Here is an 11,275-nt window from a genome sequence, read left to right on the forward strand (position 1 = left end):
AAGACAGGTTCAAGAGCAGCATAGGATGGATCCCAAGTTTAATTAGGGCAAGGCCTAGCCATCCCAAGCACCTTGTGTGGACATACACGGGATAGTAGGGCCATGCATTAGCAATGCTCAACCAAAGACAACCCACTACTAACAAGCATTTAGATTTGTCAAACATCAGAAAAACCTAAAATGTGGATAGAACACCTCATCTAGCAAACACAAGACAAAAAACTCCAATACCATTCCATGTTGCCCTTTTTCATTTTTAAAGCTTGCTTGTTTTGTTTCAAATGTGAAGTTTTGCAAAGGTATAGAGAGGATTTGTGAAGTGCTATGAAAGGGAACTAACTTACACAAAGGATATTTATTGATCAAAGATAAAAACTTATCTTGAGAATTTTTCATGTTTTTTAGAAGTTTTCCAAGCTTTTTCAATTTTTTTCAACTTTTCAATTTTTTTAATTTTTTATTGAATGTTCTTTTTTCAGTGTTAATCATTTTTATTACTTGTAAAGATATGGTAGAGTTCTATTGTTGTTTTTATATTTTGTTTAATGTACCCTAGGGTTACATTTAGATTTTTCTTATATTAAACAAGAATCCATAGAAAGTGGCTGCTAGTTGTAGTTCAATGAGCTATTGAAATATGATCGATCATCACCTTTAATGAAATATATTAGTATGATGGATCGGCTTCAAAGAGGTCGAGTTTTTCTTTACGATTATAGTCGCTGCCATATCAAGTATAAAAGTTCAAATGGTCAAGTGAAAATTCACCATCTACTATGACCAACCAAAGAATTAGAGTTTATCAAGAACCAAACAAAGAGAGTTTGGCAACAAGAAAATTATGACATATGTTAGAAAACAAGAAGTTGATAGTGTAAATGAGAGAACAAAATTAAGACCTTATCTCTTAGCAAAAAAAGAAATGTGTGAACCACCTGCAAAGAGCATCTCCAATGGTGGCTGCTCCACAACCTTTCTTTGCAAACATTCTTTTCTAAACAAGACAAATCATCCTTTTCCTTGCAAAAGAGGCCCATAAGGCATTTAAAATGAGGCAATGGACAACGCAAATGAACACACTACATGAGGGACAATGTAGAGAAACACATCACATGTTGCATTTATGCCAATGGGCTTCCTTTCAACCTAGTGAAATCACCCTATTGGCAAGAAATGGTAGTACCTACTACCAATTAGTCAAATGCCCTCAAGTTACACAAGTTTGGGTATGAGAAGGTGTGCAACACCTTATTGGGAATACAAGAAAAAATTGTTGAAATAGGGGGTGTCCATCATTTTTAATGGAAGGAAAGATAGTAAAAACTAACCTTTAATTAATATCATTATAGTGTCCTTGAAAGGGGCCATGTTTTTGAAGGTGATTGATTATGAGGGGATTGAAACCATTTAGGTAGTGAGTGCTCAAAGAATCGTCCAAGTCATTATAGACAATGCTAAAAATTGTAAGGGAGTAGGTACTTTGGTTAAGGATATATACGCACACACTTTTTGACATCATGTATTGTCCAAAGATAGAGTTGATGAAAGAAATTCACACCAAGGGTAGCAATATTCAAATGTTCATGAACAATCATGTGTAACAACTCACAAGGCATCTTCACAACCTCCGACAAATTGGAGTTGTTGAAGTTAATAAAATTTCTCAATTTGTTTCAAATTACCTTAAGTTTGCAATAAAATTGTAAGTATAAATTTCTATGCATAAGGTTGTTGAGACTTGATTTGCACTCCACAAAATTGACTTGAGATGACTTATGAAGATGCGAGAGGCATTAAGGACCATGGTTTTAGCAACCAATGGAGTGTGTGGAGGTAGACAAATTCACAAAGGACCCAAAAGGTCAAATCACTCATCTTACATGACACTTGTTGGGATGGTGGGATAAGTTCGATCAAATTCATTGATAAGGATCAATTGTGTTTCAGAGAAATATATGATGTTAAGGCCTTTGTTATAGAAAATATAATAGTCATCACAGCAAAGAAGGACAATGGCCCCACAAAAATATTTTTCAAAAAGGTAAAAAAATCAATGTTAAGCATTGCAACAAGATAACTACATCCTTGAATCTCCTCTCATTTGCATTGTCTCCCAAATATTATAGCACAGAGATACTTTCTTTGCCTAAGAGAGTGGCACCATATATAGACATTAAAGTCGTCATATGGAAAAATATCCTAAAATGTAGTATATCAATATGAATCACAATCTTCGCTCTTCACACTCTCTGAGACAAGTACAAGAATGACAAACATTCGTGGTGATCTATTTCCTCGAACCTCCTACAATTGTATTTTTTACTTTTTAACATTCATGCTAGTCTTTTGCATATATATATATTAATTACATATGTGGTAACAACTTTGTCTCCAATTTCAAAAATTTGAAAATTCTTATTTAGCTAAGCAAAACAAAAGTACACCTCATTTAATCACTTAATTAATGACAACTAAATGGCTGCAAATAAAAGCAAAAAATGTGGCCATGTGCAATTCCATGCTTCTTGTCACACAAGGAAGGTGAATACAAGCAAGCGACAACAATGAAATAGAATGTAATCCTTCAGCATGCTGACTTGGATGCATTGTTGTACAACTTACCACAATCACTTTGGAGTATAAGGCTCCTACAAAGAATGTGATTCCAATGATGCTCTAGATGAACAGCAAGATGTAGATTATTGATTGTCTAATTGTATTTACTATTTTGTATTGATTTTAGCATTTATGATATAGCATTAAATTAATAATAATATTGATTATCTTTCTGATTACCAATTGTATTTCCTATATACACTTTTTTTTGGAAATTATGGATATTTTTATATGTGTTAATATTATAAACATATGTGTCCAAGGGGTTGAGCTTAACTGGTTATAACACTAGGTTCTCACTGTGGAGACCCAAGTTCAATTCCCAATAGGGACATCTGAAGTGGAATTCTAAGCTGTGACTCTTGGCCTTCCATAGAATGGGGAAGGTCTTGGGGTCAATCTAATCAAACATAATAATAATAATAATTCAAAGATATGTAATGGGGATGGGGCCCCCTACTATGTCCCCATTGGTTCATAGCTTCAATCAAAAGCTATTCAGGCTTCGGCCAATTACCGATCAAAAAAAATATATATATTATAAACATATGTATTTTTATTTTATGGCCATACCTAATCATATGTAATGTCCCCTTCCTAACCAGTTGAGTTGGTGGACCTTTAGCCTATTCAATTGGTCCCATAGGCTATTGAGTTAGAGCTAGGGAACCTTGCAGGTAGTTTATCCAGCGGTTTGACAATATTTGATGGTTGGTTGAGCTCCCATTGGAATTATGAACGGAATGACTTTTTTAAAGTGAGTTTAGGTAAGCCTTCTAATACTTACTATTTTTAGTAATTCAGTTTCAAGAATTGACTAGGCTAGTTGGTAGAGTTAGTATTTTTAGTATTGTTAGTGGGTTCAATTTTGATGCCTACCTCAGTATTTTATATCTAGGGGTTTAAATTAAATAACGATTAGCTATTAATAAATAGAGTTAAATTAAAGATTTAACTTTATCATAATTTTAATTTATGTAATAAAGGACTATAAAGGGGCTAGTTATAAAGTGAACGTAACTTATTTTTAACATATGGCCCTTTATATTTAATGAGACAACTTGATTAAATGGTAGAGTCCATGTTGTAGGCACCTAGATGGTGTTGATTCATATTTAATGAGACGTGGGAGAATTAAAAGAAACGAAGCTTTTATTAAATAAAGTGGGCCTAGTGAAGAGGTTCAAACCTCTTAAGGAAAATATAAATGGATATTTTGAGGAGTCATTTAAACAAGCTTTGTTTGGATATTGAATATTGTTATTTCTTTTGGAGAAGATTATTTTCTTGGTTTGTATGGATGGAAATCCTTGCAAGCAACATTCTCTACGTAGTGTCACCGCATTCGGCGAATTTCATCCATGAGATTCGAAATTCAATGAATTTTTTAAAAACCCAAAAAATTCGATTTAGTTCACCTTAAATTCGTACAATAAATGGGTAAGGGTTTTTTAATCAAAAACGTATTTAAAAAACGCGAGCTTCCTTCACAGGTTTGCTGGAATCTATTCACAGACTTCATGTGAAGCTACAGGCGCGAACAAAGGCGACGCCGTGCATGTCCAACGCGACCAAACAATGCCCTGCAAATTCAAAGAGAGGCGATGCCCAACGCCCTGCAAATCCGACGCGAAAAACCTAACGCTCTACAAGTTTCGCATAACCCAGCGATGCGGCTAGTCTTGCGTGTACACCGGTTTAGTTTTCATTTAGATTTTTATTTTTATTTAAAAATACATTTTCCTTTATGTTTTTTTTGGCTGTCAAAACTTTAATTTTTAATTTAAATATTGACTTAGATGTCAATAAAAGTTTAAATATTATATTATTTATGTTAATTTTATAAAAAGTAATATTTAATTATAATAAATTTAAATTTAACATCTTTTCTCTTTAAAAAATAATAGTTATACTAATTTAATAGTTTATTGGATATATTACTTATATATAAATAAAATCATATAAGGCGAATTTAATGTCGAATTTTTTTACCGAATTTTTTGTTAATTTTAACACTTTCAGATTAACTAAAACTCAGAAAATCAGAATTTATTTACTGATTAGATTAATTAGATTAAAGATTTATAGTTTCAGATTTAACACAACAAGGAAAGATAAAGAAATAGAGACGATACACAATTACCGTGGGAAAACCTCCGAGGAGGAAAAACCCAGCCAGAAAAGATCCTCAGATCTGATTATGGATTATAGTTATGCAAACATTACAGTACTTATCTCATGTGTTTGTAGGTTCAGATTTTGCTGTCACTGGAGGTATGGCGGATCAAGATGGCTGCCTTCAACATTCACTTGCTGTCATGTGGGAGATGGATGCTGATGTTGCCTTAACCTAAATTGCAGACCTTCAAGGAATTCGCTGACTCCTTATGATGGATTTCGCACCTCCTTCTAATGGCAGATGTATGTTGCTGTAGCTCTCATGTATTTCGCACCTCCTTCTAATGGCAGATTGCTTTAAGTGCAGATATCATGTGATTCCTTGGAGTTCGCATTAGGCATGTAGGTTTCGCATGAATGAAATAAGCAGATCGAATTGAATGAATAATGATGAGATCTTTCCTTTACTTATATGTGGAGAGAAACCCTTTTGTATAGGTCGGCTTCCTTTAACTTTAATTAATTATTTGTTTCCTTAAATGCCTTGTAAGTAGGGTCGGCCCTATTAGCAACACGTTGAGTGTTTTAGGCTTGTGAGGCGAAGTTTAAGGTTGCCGTGGGGATAGGTCTCTGCCCTATACGTTTGGGAAAGGGACCAGCCCTTTTGGGTGGATTCCGATGTTGCCTAAGGCAATTGGAATCCGCCATTCCCTAATTAATATCAACATTTTTCACCCTCGCTGAACTTCATCCAAATTTTATGGTTGCCGAACTCAAATTCGAATTCAAACACGGTGACTTAGGTTGAAAGACACTATTTGGAGAATTTCATGGTGTTTTCATTCAAGAAACACATTGAAGCTTCATGGAGGATTCATTGATGCGAAAAAACAGTTTATAGCTATAGATTTCAGAGGAGATATCTTTTAGTTGCAGATCATGAGTTTGAGAAGGGAGTTTTGAGTTAGATTTTCATTGCATTGGCTGGCTGTACCTCTCCTATGCTCACCATACACCTCCCAAGACTGGCCGTACACTCTTTGCTGGGTGTCTAGGATTTTTGAGAGATATCTTGCTGCTTGGGGATGTTTGGACCTGCACATTCCTTCCTATCTTCAGTGTAGCATTTGGAGACAATATTGAAGGTGGACATCCATTTTAGAGTGCACTTTGGCGTATTTTGAGAGCAACTCAAACTAGACAAGCATCGCATTTTCTGGGTCTGTTGGATTTAGATATGTAATGTATATATATGAACTGGGTTCCTGTTATTTTTGAAGAAACTTATATTTCCAAATCAGAAATAAAATCTCTTTTTCCAGCTGTGTAATTTATGAGTTTTATCCATTTTCTGAGTTTGAAAGTTGTTGCCAAATTACCTAATTATCTGCATTATATTTCAGTTGAAAACATTGCAAAAACAATCAAAACGCAAAGCACAAACAGGGCTGCAACACTGTACCATACCTAGGGAAAAAATCATCATACCAACATACTTGAACTCTGAACCTATACCCAATCTTGTACTTGCTTTGAAACTTAGTAGAAAAGCACTTAAATTTTAAATTAAATCTAAATGGCTGTCATCAATGGCTGAAATCATGATTGGAAAAATGTAGTAGAAATTAATAGCTTGTAAATTTATGTCTGGTGAGTGTGATTGAGTGATGAAGAGTCAAAGACAAATTGGTGGTGAGTGTGATTGAGTGATGCAGAGTCAAAGACAAAGTGGTGCCACAGCAATGATTTGGCTTCAATTTTACCATGAATTTATTGGGCATGTTCATGTGCATTAACTCGCAAAAAAAAAAAATCACTTACCAACCCAAACAAAAGAGCTGCAAATTTCAACAGTGAAATTGAACCATAAAGGTAAAGATATATCCATTTTTAACCATCCCCCTTCTCAAGAGATGAGAAAATGGAGGAGCACCAAAAGGGGCAGGTAGAAGCACCGTCAAAAGCTCAGCTGCAAAAATTATGTATAGGGATGTGTTCTACTTTTGGAGTTATTAGCTGAAAATTTCGACATTGATTCGTTGAAATGTAACATTAAGGTGTAGCATTATCCATTTCCCACCATGCCCCCTTTTGTGGGGAGAAGAAAATGATTAAGCACTAGAATGAGGAAACCTAGAAATACACTCAAAAATCTGAGAAGACCATATTTAAATATGGAGATGTGTTTGCATGGAATATGGAGAAATAATTACTCTTCCATGATCATTAGAAGGAACTTGATGCTGAAAACTCTAAGGGATTGTAAATACCTTACAGACAGTTGGTCTGCCTATCTGCACCATGGTAGCTTCCTGGTACTTGGGGTCTTCTGTCTCTGCTTTTCTACAAGTATGGCAACAGATGTATCCTCCTATTATGTCTAGTTGTCGTTCATAACTTGTTTTCCAACAATGCCTCATTCAAAATTATGTAAATTGTTGATTGATCCTTTAATATTATTTTACATATCTTTGGCCTTCCTTAATGAAATGTTAGCATTCTATCATAAACATGAAAGCAAACAAAGTGCTAAATATCTGTAAAATATTGGAAATATTATATGCAAAAATTTAAAGAAATATACAAAATTACAAATCTAAATACATTTAATAGTATGCTACTTCATCATTGATCAATGCCAAATGCCAATTCGATTGATAGTTCAGAATTTCCAAGGGCGGATTAGGGTTTTTTGATTTAAAAAGGCAAAAAAAAATTAATTTTTTAATGTTTAAAAGTCACTTTAAGTGACTTAACCCAGCTGGCAAACCTGGGTTCACCCGGGTTCGCACCTGGGTTCGCCCAGGTCCAGATAGGGTTCACCCTAGGGGCCCTAGGTTCCCTGTGGGTTTGTGAAAAACACACCACAGGGAACCCAGGGCCTCTAGGGTGAACCCTGTCCAAACCAGTCACGAACCCAACACGAACCAGGACCCCCACGGAACCGGTCCATGTTAGGGGCTCTAGACAGGCGAATTTTTGAGAATAAAGAATATTGTTTAGGGCTTTTCCACTCTAGAATCTTGTTTGCAAATGCCATGTAAGCCTCAGAATCATCTCGGTTCAGCTAGCAATGACTCCATGATTCAGGCACATGAATCTTGATTCCATGAAAACTCAGTTTCTGGGAATTCTAGGATGTTTTGTACCTGGAATCGGCCTAGGTTTTGAACAATTTGGTAGCATTGATAAAGGGTTAAGGCATATCTTAGACTGCATTAAAGGCAACCCTATAACCTCACCCAAAGTTTAAAAAGCAATAAATATAAAAAATAGATGAGAAACTGCCCAAAAATAACTAGCACTTGAACAATTACGAGATGCAATATTGGAACCAATAAGAAAATGATGGTATTACTAACATAGACATGTCATACAGATGAAGATGTAACACAACATTCTAATCAGTTTTTTTTCACTGTTTTTATTTTTCCAGCACACGAAAGCACTTCCAGAACTAGATTGTAGGGGATTGAAACCCCACAGGGAAAAGCATATCAGTTCATTAAAACTATGTCAAGAGAAATCCACGAAATACTAAAGCAGGAAAAAAAAAATTAAAGAAAACCAACATTCAGATTAACAGTTGGAGCTTAACATTTAAAATATTCAAAAAATTGTACGGGAAACCATACAATCACGCACAATCAGCTCAAAGAAACTGTTCGAGATAAAATCTCAAATTGACCTGTTACAAGAAATTTATTATTGAAATAATGCATGAATAAGATTAAAGTTCAAACAAATTTGCTTTTCACCAATTTTGCTTAAATTAATTTGAAAGTTGAGGAAACCAACTTACCAGTTTAATGGCAACTTCCTCATCGGTGTGGATATTGGTCCCTGTTACTCAATTCAAAATCAAAGCTCCAGTTAGTTAATCTCCACTGTAAACTTGAAGACTCCACTGTCAAAAAAATTCAAAGAAACTCTTGGATATCAACCACAGAAAAATGCAGAGATTTTCTTATACATTTGGATCCAAATGGTAGACCAAAAACAAAGAATTAAAATTCGGAGAGAAATGCCTACTAGTGGAAATTGATCATTGAAGAAACTCATCAACTCTCAATTATCAAATTCTTCTTGTCCTTAAAATTCCCTAAAAAAATGTGCTTGATATTAAGTTCTATTGGCTGTTTGACAGTAGGCCCTAAGTTCAAATCCCATTGTTGACATTAATGTTTTATTTAGGTTGGTCCTCGGTGGGTGTTTGAAGTGGGTCCCTGGTGAACAACATGTTCACTGTACAGTGATGCGACCCCCTACTTGTGAGCTTGACAATGGGAGCCGCTTAAACCACATGTTTAACACATCAAAAAAAAATCCTAAAAAAACAAGGTTGCACTTTGGGAAAACCCTCCAAATAATTCAAAAATGTAAATATTCAAAGAAACAACCAAACATCAAACTCAGAAACAAAAACACAGATATTTCAAGATGATTACAATTCAAAATAGAGAACAATGTTAGAAACAAATCCTTTAGGGTGTCCATAAAAGATCAGGTTCCAACAAGAAATAGCATATCACAATAACTTTTGTTGGTTGTATGAGCTTTTCCTACATAATAAAACTTTGCAGAGGGAAAAAGAAACCTATTATAACCCAAAGAAATAATGGGCAAAAAATATTAAAATTTAAGATTCAAGAGCATTAGACAGCTAAATGTAATCCTTTTTATACCAAATATCAAGAGGGCAAACGTTATCCTTTCTAAACCAATTATCAAGGGGCCAAACATGACATTTTCGAAGCAGATCATCAAGAGGCAACTGTAATATTTTCAAAGCCAATTATGGAGAGGGTAAATACGGCATCTTCTAGCAAATTATCAAGAGGTCACGTGCAATCTCTTTTAAACCAATAATCAAAAGAACAAATATAATACTTTCTAGGCCAATCATCAAGATGGCAAGTATAATCTTTTCTATACAAATTAACAAGTGAGCATAAATAATCTCTACTAATCAGTTATCATCTAGGAAAATATAGTCTTTTGTGATCAAAATTTCAAAAGGTTAAACATAATCTCTCTAAGCCCATAATAAAACGGGCAAATATAAAATCTCTAACCTAAGTATCAAAAGAGCAAACACAGTCTTTGCTGAACCAACTATCAAGAGAGAAAACATAATCTTTTCTAAATCAAGAGGGAAATTGTATTCTTTTTTTAAGATAATATTCTCTATTTCAATTATTAGTAGGCAAAATGCAACTTCTCTGATCAAATTATGAATAGGGAAAGCATAACCTACTCTAAACCAATTATCAAGAAAGCAATTGTAATCTTTTCAACGAAATATCAAGAGGGCGATTGTAGCATTTTCAATGCCAATCATCAAGTGCATAAATGTAATCTTTTATAAGCAACCATCAGGCAGGCATATATAATCTTATATCATTAGGGAAATGTTGAGAAACTAATCTGTTCTTTCTAGGCCTACCACCACGATGGCAAACCCTTTTTTTCTAAAAGAAAGATGAAAAGAACCAATGTAATCTTTTTCTAAGCCCAGTATCAAATGAGCGCAAATGCAATCTTGACAAACCCTTCTGGACAAAACTTTCTGCGCACGTTATCCCGAGGAGCTTCGCCAAGCACCTTCCTACCATAACCCCATTTTTATAAAGTAATCTTTTCTAAGCCAATTATGAAGAACAAATGCACTCAAACTTCAACGAATTAAAGGAAACAGCATACCTTCAGAAAAAAATGTTTTCTAAGACAATTATCAATTACATAAATATTTCAAATTTCACAAAAATATAGAAACAAGCATACATACCAAGATAGATCTCGCCAAAGGAACCGTTGCCAATTTTGCGGCCCATCTTATATTTGTTGCCTACCCGAGGCTCCATGTTGCAGGATGGAATCACTCTCAATCCTAGAAACAATTAACCCTATCAACCCTTTGAAAATTCTCAAGATATCCTTAGTCAATCAAATATGAACGTGAAGAAGGCCACAAACTTGCCAGAAAAAAGATTTAAATAATGCAGCTCAACTGAAAATTTGTTGTGGTATAAGAAAAGTTAAGCTCCTCGGTACATTTTGTTTAGATGATGATGAATAAAATTGAAAAGAGGTAAATATCAATGGGAAAGGGCGCAGAAGTCGTTGCGCGATTGCGAGGGTTTTAAGGTGGCCTGCATTTCACATCAATGCTATTGCAGAAATGTCAAAAGTTAGATTCGCTTGCCGTGCAAGCAGAGGATTGCTTTCTACGTCTCTTTATTTTTTATTTCTTCGTCTACTTTTATTTATATTTCTTCCTAAAAACAATAGGCTTAAAACAAAACAAAGGCCGTCCTTAATTTTATATGGTAATTTTTTATTTATTTTTTTTTATGGAGGGGATGCCAATATCAATTTTATTAGTTGGCTGCCAATCTCAATATTATTCCAAAGAATTGCCAATTTCAAGTTTCCATGGATAAAGATTTCATGTAGGTGGTTGTCAATCTCAATTTCATTGGATGGAAGGTCATTTTTCCTATAAAAGGTAGAATTAATCTCAATATATCCAAAAGGTATA

General features: G+C 34.5%; 1 protein-coding gene across 6 annotated transcripts in view; it reads right to left on the reverse strand.

Annotated features, from left to right (window-relative positions):
- LOC131042916 (casein kinase 1-like protein 1) overlaps positions 1 to 10,984 on the reverse strand; it is a 55,862-nt gene extending 44,878 nt beyond the window's left edge. The window contains exons 1-3 of one of the 6 annotated variants that reach the window (XM_057976251.2): positions 10,746 to 10,982; positions 10,523 to 10,624; positions 8,537 to 8,577 (exon numbers count right to left, since the gene is read on the reverse strand). In XM_057976251.2, the coding sequence (XP_057832234.2) occupies positions 8,537 to 8,577; positions 10,523 to 10,598 (117 nt within the window). In that variant the 5' untranslated portion in view covers positions 10,599 to 10,624; positions 10,746 to 10,982. Of the gene's footprint in view, positions 1 to 7,004; positions 7,078 to 8,536; positions 8,578 to 10,522 lie in introns of those variants that run through there. The other 5 variants (XM_057976252.2, XM_057976255.2, XM_059216849.1 and 2 more) reach the window with 5 other exon arrangements.
- Between the last annotated feature and the right edge of the window lie 291 nt (positions 10,985 to 11,275).

This window comes from Cryptomeria japonica, chromosome 1, assembly GCF_030272615.1.
Source record: "Cryptomeria japonica chromosome 1, Sugi_1.0, whole genome shotgun sequence".
NCBI lineage: Eukaryota > Viridiplantae > Streptophyta > Pinopsida > Cupressales > Cupressaceae > Cryptomeria > Cryptomeria japonica.